This window comes from Ambystoma mexicanum, chromosome 4q (assembly GCF_040938575.1).
Source record: "Ambystoma mexicanum isolate Mex_15411 chromosome 4q, UKY_AmexF1_1, whole genome shotgun sequence".
NCBI lineage: Eukaryota > Metazoa > Chordata > Amphibia > Caudata > Ambystomatidae > Ambystoma > Ambystoma mexicanum.
This window is the reverse complement of record NC_090928.1, coordinates 452,026,539-452,040,788: the sequence shown is the minus strand read 5'-3', so window position 1 is coordinate 452,040,788 and position 14,250 is coordinate 452,026,539. Positions and strand designations below refer to the sequence as shown.

The 14,250-nt window shown below is 46.7% G+C and overlaps 1 protein-coding gene across 3 annotated transcripts in view; it reads left to right on the top strand.

Annotated features, from left to right (window-relative positions):
- The window catches only part of PAPOLG (poly(A) polymerase gamma), a 1,009,150-nt gene that overhangs the window by 689,209 nt on the left and 305,691 nt on the right, over positions 1-14,250 (top strand). For all 3 annotated transcript variants that reach the window (XM_069608036.1, XM_069608034.1, XM_069608035.1), the window contains exon 14: positions 6,110-6,229. In XM_069608036.1, the coding sequence (XP_069464137.1) occupies positions 6,110-6,229 (120 nt within the window). The remainder of the gene's footprint in view (positions 1-6,109; positions 6,230-14,250) is intronic.

Sequence of the window (14,250 nt, the reverse complement as noted above, 5' to 3'; positions counted from 1 at the left end):
CACTCTATACAAAATATTCTACCCATAGTCATGGGGTTATAACCCTAATCCATAGATCGCTTCAATATATCCCCAAAGACACTGACACTGATCCACTGGGGCGATACATGCTACTGTATGGGACGCTCGTTGGTCGAGAGGTGGTATTGCTTAACATGTATGGGCCCAACACAGATGGACCTGAGTTCTACAAGCAACTGATAGACATGCCGGGCAGATATCCCTGGGTCCCGATCCTTTGGGGAGGGGATTTCAATACCATTCTTGATATCCAGTTGGATAGATCTGGTAGCAGGGCCCGACTTATGTCTAGAGCGGCTTGTGTGGTTCTGGATGGGTTGGCTGGTCTTGGGGGCTGTTGATGCATGACAGCTGCTGCTTCTGCTGTCTTGAGGCTATACGTTCTACTCCACTGTGCATGATTCTCACTCCAGGATAGATTTGTGGCTGGTATCTGGGTGGCTGATTAACTGCATAGCTAACAGACCTACTCCCTAGAATATATTCAGACCACTCCCCAAACACCCTGTCCCTAGCCTGGGTGATACGCTTGCCCATCGGTCGCTCTTGGAAACTTGAGCCCCACTCTCTTCTTGATCCGGTGTTTAAAGCTGAACTGGGACAATGTGTACAGGACTATTTTTATATGGCACAGACTCTTCAGCTGTCCTCTGGGCAGCTTTTAAAGCATATATCCGGGCCATGGCCAAAGAGGCGGGAATCGTAAAAGCAATTTGTAGAAATATCTGCATGCACGAGAACTCTCTGAAGCAACTGGAGATTTTGTGTGTGCAAGACCTGTAGGTTACAACTCTGCGCGACATTAGGAATGCACTTGACAGTTTTGGGGAAGCTGCGGAGAGGAAGCGTAAATTCCTCGACAGCCCTCTAGCTGCTAGATGATATGAGGAAGGGGAGAAACCTGGGTCCCTGCTGGCCAAACTGGTGCATCAAGAGGAGGAGGGGGGGGGGGGGGGGGGAGTCGCGGGTGTCGCATCCCTTTCATCCAAGACCCTGATGGTAAGATGATCCACACTATAAGAGATGTTAATGCAACATTCCGATCATTCTATGCAAAGCTGTATGCAGGCTGCGACGAGGCCCCCAGCTGCTGAAGTTGAGGTGTTTCTGGAGGGGCTACCTCTTTCTGTCCTGTCGGATGAAAGTAGGAATGCACTGGACCGTCCCATGGGAACTGAGATAATCGCCCTGGCCATTGATGCCTTGTCACCCGGTAAGTCCACTGGACCGGATGGGCTAACCATTGACTTCTATAAGAGCTAGAAGAGTCTCCTTGCCCATCTCGCTGCACTCTGGGACGAGGCATGCCTTGACAAAGAGCTGCCCCCCACACTGGGGGAGGCAGTAATTAGTAGAACTTAAACCTGGGAAACCGGCTACACAGTACTGATCGTATCGCCCATTATTGATAAGCAGTGACGTTAAAATATTTGCCAAGGTACTCGCCCTCCGATTGGCCCCATATATGGTGCACTTGATACATCCTGATCAATCGGGCTTTGTGCCTGGCCGCTCCACGGCTGTCACATTACAACGTTTATTTAACGTTCTCTCGCAGATGGACCCCGGGGTGAATGCAGTTGCTGCTATGCTAGACGTACAGAAGACGTTCGACTGTGTCCTGGTGCTTTCTGTGGCCGGTGTTGGAGAAGTGCAATTTTGGGCCCTGCTTTGTGTCCTGGATACAGCGGCTTTATGCCAAACCCGTTGCAAGTGTGTGCACAAATGGTCTGCTCTCACCCCAGTTCGCTATTGGTAGAGACACCAGACAAGCTGCCCTTTGTCTCCACTTATTTTCGTACTTGTTATGGAGCCCTTTTCTGATTTGATGCGGCATAGGCATTCGCACAGGGGGAGAAGGCTTGCTCAGACACCAGAGATGGTCTCCCTGTATGCAGATGCATTACTATATGTGAGGGACCCAGAGTGCAATCTCATGCCTATTATGCAGGATATTGCCCGCGTTGGTCCTTTCTCTGACCTCTGTCAACTGGGCTAAATCCAAGCTTTTTCCCCCCTAACCGAAACCACTGAACCCCTGGCAAATCTCATGGGATTCCTGTGGGCACCAGAAGAGATAATGTACCTGGGTGTTACAGTCACAAGGGGTCATGACTCTCTATATGAACGTAATTATGGGGACTATCTTCGGTCACTTAGTCTTAAACTGCTTACTTGGGCCAAACTACCCATCACTCTCCTTGGTAAAGTCTCGTTGCTCAAAATGGTGGTGCTGTCCCAACTACTCTACTGCTTTCTGAATGTTCCTATATGGCCCGGCACAACATTATTCACCAGACTCAGATCCAAGATCAATAGCTTCTATGGCATTCAGGGGCGGTCAGGCTGAAATGGTCCACTCTGATTAGACTGTATTAATTTGGGGGTAGGGAGTGGGCTGCTCCCGACTGAGCTATATTGGCTTGCAGCTCAGGCACATTATGCAGCATACTGGGCAGCAGTAGGACGCCCGCATGTGAACATCGAACGACTGGCGGCAGGCTCGAGGGAGCCCCCTGAGAGGTGATCCTGGAATGTCCGGCCCAGCATACATTACTTCCCTGGGACAAAATAAGGAGACAAATTGATAGGCCCCACCCTTTCCATCAAGACTTACCGCTATGGAACTGTAAGCCAGAATTTCCTTGCATTAGCAAGACCGCAGTGGCTGCATGGGCTGAGAAGGGATTCTCTACACTGGGTGATATATAGAAGCAGGGCATATTTAGTAGCTGGACGGACAATTGTGTGCAGCTAGGAGCGCACCCAACTGAATGGCTGCATTATGCCGGTCTGAGGCGTGCGGTTAAGAAGCGATGGCCTGTTTCCCACAGAGCCCCCTGACGATTCCCTGGTGGTGACTGTGATTGGTACGACTGGCCCTTCTGGCATGGTATCTAGGCTGTATCGTACAGTTGAACTATGCAGTAAGCCTGTAACCAAATTCTGCGAGTCCTGGAGCAGGGACCTTGAGGTTGATGTAACTGAGAAGAGATGGAATGCTCGCTGGGGTCAGGCCTGCACAGTGTCCTTGAATGACAAATATCGATTGATTAGCTTTAAGGTACTGCACAGGTTTCACTATACTCCTGCCAGGTTACACATCATGTCTCAAGACAATTTGCCTCACTGCCCAAGATGTCGCGCTGGAAATGCTGGATATCTCCACATGGCCTGGGCATGCCCTAAACTTTCGGATTATTGGACAAATGTCTGTGCTGCCCTGTTAGAGATGCTAGATCAAGATATTAGCCTTTCTTCTACCAATCTGGGAGGGAGAGGGTCAGTGTGTGGGTGTGTGTGTTTTGCCTTTTGGGGGGATCCCTCCAGTATTACCCCCTGCTACCCCCAGACCCCAGAGTGTCTGGGCAGGCAGGAAGTGGGGGGGAGGGGTCTTCCACCCCCCCCTGTTCTTGGTCTGCCTGAGTGCCTGAATAGGACCAGCTCCAACATGGGGTCTGGCTGTCCTGATTGGACAGCCAAACTCCCCTTTCTGTAAAATGCTGAGAGATTGCAGAGGAGTGTGTACTGCAACTGTATAAAAGGTGAGGCTTCTGGAGTGAAAAGCAAGTTGACCACTGGTTGCTGAAGTAACTGAAGAAGACGACCAGAGACCACTGCAGACCCTTTGCAACACCGTGAAGTGACCACTGCTGCCTGAATCCATTTTCTATGCGACAGAAGAGCTCCAAAGAGGACTCCTTCCCTTTGGCTGGTGGGAACAACCCCGTCCCAAGACGAGCTTTGAAGTGGGCAATCTCCCGACGTCCTAGGTGTTTACAGAGCTGCGGAACCCCGATACGCAGAGACCTGCTGCCCATTTCGAGTGCATCGCCATGGAAAGGCCGAATCCATCCAAATCTTTGCTGAACCCGTAAGTACACTCTAGAGATCTGATCCAACTCGCCCAGACCCCCTCACCAGAGTGCTGGACTGCAGGAAGTGAAGATAGACCAGACGATCCGTGTCCTTTGTTAGTGCTGCAGTAAAGGCGCCAAAACCTCAGTGAACCAATAAGTTTCTCAGTTGTGCCACAGGTCCTCTCTCGAGACTGCTGCTGAGAGATCCCGTCCATTGTCCTGCCTTCAGTCATCGGACCAAGGAATCTGGAGGTTGGGTCCAGAGCTGCAACATCGCGGAGCATCCAGCACAAACATTTTCTTCTAACCTAAGGTACTGTGGGAGGGGGGGGGGGAGGGGAGTATTGCTTACCCGATTCCAAGAAGTCGCTCCAGAGCATTGCAGTGCACCTAGAGGTGCCCAGGGTCGCCCCCTCTTACCTCCGACTCAAGCCGCTGTTGTGTCCCGTTGTGTCCTTTTAAAGATCTCCCTTGTTAACTTGCTGCTTCGATCACACTAGAGACTGGAAGAAATCCTTGAACTCTTCTCATGCTGCTGCTTGTTGAGACCTCTCCGAACTGCCTTAAGCTAGGGTTGCGTTTCTGGACTTAAGACTTGCTGTGCAAAGAAAACCTCTCTAGAACCTTGAACCAGGCTAATGTGACTCTAACTAACCATATTCCTCCCTTAAAGTGACTTAACTATGTTTTTGCACAGTAAATGCATTACTGTATGAACTGTTAGAAACCGCAGGTGTCATAACTGATACTACGATGACATTCTTTTCCCTTTCTAACGTGGCTACAAATGTAACCGCGAACAAACACAAAAGTGAAAGTGTCCTGTGAAGTGCATTCTCAAGTGTTCTAGTGTAAACATCTAAAGTATTTAGTGATTCTGGTGTGTATATAATAACCATCATTTTATATAAATTAGAGGTGTAAGAGTATCTTTGGTGTACATGTTTAACTAAAGTTCAGTGTACTTGCATACAGCTCAAATCTTCCTCTTAAGATGAGCTTAACTGCTCTGCCACTCTACCATGGTCCTGAGTTACTACAGACTGATACTAATAATTGAAGATCTACAAACCACTGGGATAGCTTACTAAAGTCTTACTACCACTAGGACTTTAGGAAAACTCCCCTAACAGAGAGGTCGCTTCAAGTGCCTCGGTCTTTGGTATGATAAACCGGCTTCTGGACAGCCGGACACTTCAAACATACATGCTTGAGGGACCACACTTCTGTGATGACCTCAGGAGACTCCCAGGAATCAGCACAGGTGGAGAGAGGCAATGGTCCCTTGAGCAAAATGGCAGAAACAGAACCTCTTGGCAAGAACATTGAAGCTGGTCCTGCAAGGCCCCTCTTCATGGTTGAGCTGCAATTTAAGAGAACTGCTTCTTGCTCTATAAACTGAGGATCTGCAAGACTGTAGCCTGGAAGGATTTCTGGCTAGTACCAGCAACCGCTGGTACCATTGCTGCAACTTAATTGGCAAAGCCAACTACTAAAGGCGTAGCTGTGTCTCTCGACCCAGGGATGTGATTCCAGGGGATTTACCACCATTGAACCATTTGGCACAGCAGGTACAAAAACTCCATTGACTCCCTCTTGAAGCTATTAGGGTCTGCACCAGTATGGAAGGTTTGTACATCCTGAACACAGGGCTCTTGTGCATGGTACAGCACATCTTTGTTGCAGCTCCCTGGCTGCGTGCTCATGGCACATCTTTGCTCTCCGGTAAGTTTAAGCTTCCGGAGCAAGGTCCATTTGTCTTCTTGTGTCGTATCTTCTGGCCTTCCCCCATCACAGGACTACAAGTAGAGGGGGCTCTTTGTAAGAAACCTCAAATCCAGCTGCAGGCATTGGGCCATTTGGATCGCCTGGGAGTCTAAAGTTAGGTCTTGTCACTGTGTTCCGTATTGCTATACTTTTGTTACTTACGTGATAGTGGGTCTTACTTAATGCACATTAAACAAATATGTATATTTTTCAGTTCTTACCTGTGTGAACAATCCTTCACTGTGTGTGTGACCAATGCATTTTCCTTAGAGGATGCAATATTGCCACAAATTGGAAATTGACCTAGTGTTTACTGAAAACATGTCTTCTTTGTTGAGCCTGTTACTTGCATTTACGAAGCAAAACTATTGTTAATTGTATTGAGTGTTACATCTTTAAACGAACATGTTTTTACCGTCCATGTACCAAGAGTTTATTTTTGTCTTCAATCTTTCTTTCAGGATTGGCCTTGTTGAGTCAAAGATTCGTGTGCTTGTTGGAAACTTGGAGAGGAATGATTTCATTACGCTTGCACATATAAATCCTCAGTGTTTTCCGCTCAGTAAGGATAATGGTACTGGGTAAGCTTAAACATTTTAATGTACCAGAGCTGTAGGACAGGGTTGGGGCAGCCAAGCGTCTGTCAATCTTTTCATTACTTGGATGGTATTTGTGGAATTTTCAGTTAAAGGGCCTCCCTCTCGGCTGCACCCTCCGCCGGACACATTACTCGCACAGTTACAGTGCAAACCGTTATGGAAGTATTCGAAAAATCTGAACGTGGTGATATAGTAAAACAATGCATGCTTTGTCTGCAGCTTTAGAAGATAGAATGTTGCTACATGATGAAATCTAGGTAGCATAATGGATTCTTCAAATTATGGGTTCTAGATCTCATTTGGTAAAGTGGTGTGCAGCAATCATGACTTTTAGGTAGCCTTTTCATATTAAGTGCATGGTAGTGGAAGTAGAGGCTGATGCAGGGTATGGCATATGGGGAAAATGGGATGGGTTGTGCAGGAACCAGAATTCTTACACAATTACAGGTTTGTAGATGGACTGGGAAGGGGGTGCAGTTGAACCTTTTGACGCTTTAGATTTAACTAGGCATGTACTCAATAGTAGATTTAAGTAGTCAGCGGAATATCGAATATTTGTACAAGTATTATGCTGGAGCCGTACATCCATTCTTTAACACATTGCTTTTCTTTATTTATGGAAGATGTTAGTATGAACCATGAAGGGAATACATTATCTGAAAATAAACTGTTCAATAACAGCAGTTTGTAGGTTTGTGCAGTCATAGGTGTTGCTTATTGGACAGGGCCCAAATAACAGACAAGCCCAAAAGTATAGTATGCATGTATGAAATTACTTTGTTGGGCGACTGCGATGTCTACTTGTAATTTCAAATGTTCCTTTTGGGGTCTGCTATCCTTAACCTTCTGGCTCCAGCAAGACACAAACAGAAAAAAGGAGTGATTACATCAATTAACTGACTGCTGAAGTGCTACTGAATACAAACCTTCAGGATGCTAAACCATGATTTCTACCTGTGGTATTAAGGAGATGAGACGTTTGAAAAAATGTCCATTAATAGTATTTTTCTTTGGATTGCCAGTGGGTTAGGTTTGTGGTGTTTTGGGACATGCTAAGACACCAGACAAAATTATGTGGGGGAATGCTGAGTCCTAGATGGTTCTTGGCTGACCCTATAGGTAAGGGACAGTCTTCAGATCTTTGATTGGCATGTGCTTGTTTATTTTACTTGTACATCCATTTGGTCCAATGTTTCTAAATTGTAAACTTATCTACATCTTTATTACACAAATATCCCTCTTTTTAACTCTACTGTTGGGAGAAATATTTCTGTTGCCACAGAGTGGGGCATTTTGTTTAGCCACGTTCTTTAGTACCAACTGTTACATTTACTCAAATCAAAGGGGCTCATTTTAGCAACATGAGAAAGTTGGAGGGCAGGAATTGTAAACTGTTACAATATTACAAGCACATCCCTGCGGCAGACACACTTCACACTGAGCCTTCTTGCTTGCTTTATAACCTTGGCCTGCAGGCTGAATGCAGTTTGATGCAGGGACACTACCTCCTGAGCTATTTTACTCAAGGGCTGGGATCTCTGCAACAGCTATATTGCGCTTAATTATAGGATTTGGATTGAGAATTGGTGGGATTGGAACATTTCACTTCCAGATTTCTCACAGGTCATCGGCAAATCAATAAGCCCCTAAGGAAAATATAATTTTACAATAGAGGACATAAACTATTGTTCATTGTAATGGCTTTCAGCTGCAAAATACAGGGGAGACGAGATGCATTCAAAATATTGAGTTTTGCTTCAGCTCACAAACAAACCCACTACAATGCAAAGATGAGCTCTAGTATTCTAATTCCGACAACCTGCAGTATAATTTAATCATTCTAGTTCTATACTAATAGTATTGAAATTACAGTGCAGGCATTACAAACGGAGTTACATATTTAAACAGATTAGCTTTAAGCGAGAGCATATATAAAGTTAACCAGTAAAACCCTACAACTGCAAGTACATGCATAAACTTTAATCCTTCAAATAACTTTGATCTCTTTCGGTTTATTAATACATTTGGATCATTTTTTCCAAGAAGCAGTTTATAAAAACATTGGTTGGCTGAGTAGTATCTGAATTCAGTTGACAAACTGAGGCTCGGGCGGAGTACAACACTTGCAAGCCAATTAGCAGGTATTTGAAAAGACACCCACTAGTTTGAGAAGTAAATGGATGAGCAAAAAGAATAGGTGAGCTTAGCAACTTTGACTCCTAAACTAATCTCATGTTATGTGATTGTTCGGATTGCTGAATCTCTGCTAGTTCTTGCAACGTGAGTGCATCCAGGAGCATAGTGTGTATGCTATAGGTCTTTGTGGCATTCATGTAATTGCGATTCTGTGTGAGACAGAAGCTTGTACGGTGAGTGGGATTTAACCCTTGCTTTTTGATGTTCAGTGGCGAAAAGATAGGTATCCAAAATCAACCCTGTGAGTGGATTTTGGGAGTCCACCCTTTTATGATGAACAAGGAGACTGATTTTAGATAGCCCTATGTGAGGGAGCTGAGCATCAAGGCTTAGTCTTGGGAGGGCTGAGTGGTATAGGGCTCCAAGGAGTTCACGCAGAACACCAATAATTACACAGGGAGTACACAAATGTACAATGATTTATTAGGCCTTTAAAATACACACTAATTAAAACCTCTAGTCAAATATAGTCACACTTACTATAAAACGGACATATACGTTCAACCTTGGGAGAAGAGTGTGTATGATTCAGTAACAATTAAAACACAGGTAAGAACTCTGGCACATGCAGTTCAGTAACCTTACTTTGGGATAACCACAAAATAGTTCCCCATCCAAAAATGGTTTGTCTTGTGCCCTAAAATATTCAATTCCAAATTTCTACTTTTCAGGTAGGTTTATTAAGATTTTTGGGCTATGCCTGAGGTTGAGAAAGTCAGAAAGGTCAGTTAAGTTTGAGTAAGTAAACTAGCTCCATCCCAGTCACTAGGATATCCCTAGGAGGGAGTTCTTGACCAGGCCGCCACCAACCAAAGTCCGGAAAAAGTAGTGACTTCTATGGAGCTGGTGACCGCAGAACACTTGCAGGGGGCAAAGACAGATTGCAACGGGAGTCACCATGGTCAGGTGATCTTCAATGAACAGAGGAGCCGGTCCTGCATGGCATCTGGTAATGCAATAATGCTGAAAATGCAGTAGCAGGTGCCTTTTAACACAAGCTGAAGAACCTCCAAGTTCCAGGGGTGCACTCAGAACGGCGACTGTTGCAGCGAAGTAGCACAGGAGAGCTGGTCAAGCCACCGGTTGGCCCAGGCACCCTTCCGAAAGCACAGATCTGAGAGCAGGGATTGAGACTGGTTGTTCCCACTGGTCTAGTGGGTCGATGCACTGGCTAGGGTTGTCTTGATCAGGCAACGTTGGAGGGCTTCACTGGGACTTGCCTGGAGGCAGTGCTGGTCTGCAGTAACAGTCCTCTTGTCATCAGCGAGCTGAACTTCTTGGGGCTCTTGGCTCAAACTATCTATGGAGTTGGTGCAGGAGTCCTCATTTATCCAAGATCTGGACTGGAAGCGTGCCCAGGTCCCCAATGGTATGGTTCTCCACTGAAAGTGGTGTTACAATCATGGATAGCCACTGGCCACATTCTCCGCCCAACAACACATTCAGGCACCTGGATGTGGACTGGGACCAGACAGTCCCATCCCCCACATCCAGGCACACACACATCTGCTTTGCCCAAGGAAGGGATTCCCATATGTTATTGGTCTTTCATGCTCCCCTCAGTACCAGTGCACCCTAACACCAAATAAAAACACGGAAAACCAGAAGTAGAGGGGAAATGGCCTGTTATGCAAACTGATACCATTTCATGTGAGGGCTGCTGACTGCTCTGCCCCCAGGCATAGCTTATCCTTATATACAAATGGAGTGGTTAAAACCATTCTCCACCCATGAAACAGCACACAATAACAAAGGTCCATGGAAGGGAAAGGTAAGTATTGCCGCAGTTGCGAAATGGTTTCTCAGTCATATCTGCGATGCAGCCCCTGGTCTTGGGGAGCCTATCCAGTTCCACTAGAGTATTCTGCCGTGTACCTTCTCAGGAGGGGCCATGAGCCGGCCAGCCTGAAAGTAACACGCATTCCGCATCCCTGTGACCTTGTATGGCATGGCTGGTCAGCTGTAGCCCAGTCTCTCATCGCATCAGAGGAAACCAAAAAGAAAATGCAGCATCAGTTGTTTTTTTTGTTGTAATCTTTCTATTTCTATGATCCACTACAATCGCTGTCTAAACACTTGCATAGTTGAAATCTTCGACCCCAATACTTCTACATAAAGCACACTGCAATACAACTCTTAAGTTGTATACATGCTCAACAAGGAAGCAGATCAAAAGCATCAAAACAAGGCCACTCATTTGGGTCCTAACTCATTGAAAGCAATTCATTCCTGCATTGCACTCACATCCCACTATCGTCATCAGCCATGATCTACAGTTCATCCAAAACAACAAAATCCTAAATACTTGACCCTCCTTTTCTCTCTGAGCATTCCCGTCACACTAAAATCCTGCACCACTTCCATCATGTCTGTTATGTTCATGTGCACCGTCAATGTCAAGTTGTCGGAGTTGCCAGTATATAATCAGTCTCTAGTACCTCGCAGTCCTTAGGCGCACCCGCAGTCAGTGGCAGCAGCAACTTGTCAGTGCTTGGCATATTTCTCCCAAATAGCATCTCGTATGTTGAGTACCCAGTCGCTGACAGCTCTCTCGTAGGCCATGCAAAACAAACTGCAGCCAGTCGTCCCACTGTGTGCCTTTCACATCGTCTGGTTGAACTGATCCTTCTTCTTTGGATCCTGTTTCTGATTTTTTTTTATATAATTTTTTTTTGTTCCTCCAACAAGTCGTGCAAATGTCTACGTGCTCCTGCCAGCCCTTTTTGGCCGTTGGCCACCAGGCCCTCTGTCAGGCGCTGATACCCATTGTCTTGCCCTTTCCCTGCATTGACATATTGCATCAGTTTATCCTCCCTTTGCAGGTCCACCAGGAGCCGCTCACATTTTCTTTTATCCTCAGTCTTGCCTATAAGATCTTCGTCACTTCAAGCTGTGGGCCCTCTGCCACTCCTGTTCTTGTATTGCCAGTAGCTGTGGCTTTGGGTCATTGTCTGGTGTCGTGGGCTACTCTGGCTCATATGGGATTATCTTTGTTTTTCTCAGAGCCAACACCACTGATTGTAATACACCATGCTGTGCTCCCCCCCCCCCCCCAACACCATCCAGCCATGCTGCCACTGACTACTTTGTATGTGGGCCTGTCGATGTGTTTCTCTGGGGCACATGCCCAGAGAACTTCCTGTTGGGTTTGGACAGTCTCTAACTTTCATTCATGTGGTTCGTCTGACACTAACCCTTCCACTGGCATATTGTTCACTGCCCAGTATCAGGTGCACGGTATCCAGTATGGGTTCACGTAGCGGTATACTATTCATTTACGACACCAGTGTCGCCTGTCCTTCCAAAATCCAGTTTATTTCTTGCCCTTCTATCCAGGTTTCTCTCCTCCCATGCTGTCAGGACACAGTTTGTGTCAGAATGCAGGTGGTACACTGTTACGGAGAATTCTCAAATGTGCCAATTCCTCCCACCTTAGAGCCCGCCAGTTCTTTTGCTAAACTTTGGGACTTTGATCTTTTCAATTCAATCTGTTTTTCTTTTTGGTTATGGAGTCTAACCAGCTCCATAAGCATCATCTTTTACAATTGTCACAAAGCACCTTCAGTGCAGTGCCACAGGAAAGTCTTCCAGATTTCCCATGCTTTAAATACCTTCTCTGGGATCAACTACTGTTTCCCAGAGCAGTAAAGTGAAATTGACTTTAGTTGGGGCTATACCCAGTGCACCCAATCTTACAATAGAGTGCTGGAGGGGTTACTTAGTATCCCCTGTGTCTAAATGCTCATGTAGCATTTTTTGTTACCCTTTCCTCAATTGACTGGCTGGTGGCAGTGGCTTCGTTTTGAACTAGCTAGGTTTATATTTACCGCGACTGTTCGCGGACCTGGTAACGTTAACTGCGGGAGCCATCTTTTTCAAATGCTAAAATGGTGCCGGTCGTCTTTTTTCAAAATACTCTACTATCTTGTTCCTGATTGCATCTCCTGTCACCGGCTCTAAAAGTAGATCCTGCGGGAGTCTCCACCGCCAAATCCCCCCACCCTTCCCCGGGGTCTGCACTTTCAGACAGTGGGGCATGGTCCGAGAGAGCTATTGGGCCTAATTCCATCCCTTGAACTTTGCCCATCACACCCACAGACACCCAGAAGTAATCTATTTGCGACCTTGTATTGTGTACATTAGTATGTGAAGCCTTTGTTTTGCCCCTTCAGCTCCCTCCATGCATCACACAGCACCATCTGATCCATTTTTTGCTTAAGATGCCTGGATGGAGCCCCTTGGTTTTGTGGTTCCCCCCGCGCTCCTGTCTAAACACGGTTGCCATGCCATGTTAAAATTCCCCCCCAATATTATCTCTCCCTTCGCGAACCCCTCCAATTTCCCCATTGTGTCCCGCAAGAATCCATCCTGGCCCGTGTTAGGGGTGTATATTGATGCCAGAGTGAGCCTGTAGCCGTCTAGTAAGAAGTTTGCAAACGCGAACCTCCCCTCCTTGTCTGTCTGCTCATCTATTATTGTTGCGTCGCTTCCCCCCCATTGTTGCAATCAGAACCCCCGCTCTTTTTCCTGATGCATTTGATTGTGCCAGTACATTGTACCCTCTGAGACACACCTTCCTTCTGTCTTGTGCTCTTATGTGTTTCCTGGAGTAGTAGGATGTCCGCCTTCTCCCTCCTAAGCATATTCTCTATTTTTTCCTCTTCACTGGGGAGTTGAGGCCCCTCACGTTTAAGTTAATATTCTGATTTTCCCCATTTCGTATGACCTTGAATGGGTGACCTGCGAACCCGAGTGCTGTGATCCCAGCTATCTTCCAGAGTATCCCTTCCCCCAACTTCCTAACCCCCCCCCCCAAAACATAAACAACCAACTTTGATCCCGAGGAGGGCCCGGGTACCTATGGATGCTAGGGCGTTGCGCCTATCGCTCCCTGCCCTCTGTAGACTCGGGTTAAACTTTGCGGGGAGTCCTAAACCCCACATCTTCCTCGGACCTACTGTGTCCGTACCTGATCCCCAGCCAGGCCGCTGGGAATTGCTTTTTCCGAGTTCCTTCGTTAAGTGCCTCTTCCGATTCTGTAATCTGGGGCTACCCCCTGACGTAGTCTTGTAATGGGATTTCTCCTACTCCACTGCTGCCGGCCCGGAGTTCCCCCTTCCGTTTGGCTTCTTTTTCTGCCGGACCACTTCCCAGCCTCTTGGCCTTTTTTGCTGTTCCCCTTTTGCTTTGGAGCCCCTATTTCCTTCCTGCTCCGCTTGAATGTCCATTATGTGGAACCCTTCTTCCCAGGTTGTCACTCTCCTTTGCTTTCCTTCCCACTCGAATAGCACGCCTAATGGGAAAGTCCATTTGTACCTTATTTCTTTTGCGATCAACTCTTATCAACGGTTCCATTTCTCTCCTCTTCAGTAACGTCACCGACGCAAGGTCCTGGTAGAGCTGAATGTCGGCCCCGTTCATCCTTATGTGGTCTACTTGCCTCGCTCTCCTCAGGATATGTTCTTTCTGTGGGTACGATGCGAGGGCTGCCAGTACATCTGTAGGTCTTTCCCCAGGGGCGCCTGTTCTTTTCGGACCCACTTTGTGTATTCTGTCGATCCCTATGGTGTCCGCATCTTGTGCTTCAATTAAGTCCCTGAACACTTACTGTACCGCTTTCTTGAGGTCTTTGTCCAGCACGGTCTCTGGCATATTTTTAATGTGGATATTAGATCTGCGGGACCTGTTTTCTAGGTCCTCACATTGGATTTCTAAATTGTGGGTCAATCGCACTGTGTTCTTGGGTTTCGCTACTTTGTTGTGCTTCTTCCACGTTTTGCACAATTTTCTCAAGGGTGTCCGTCCTT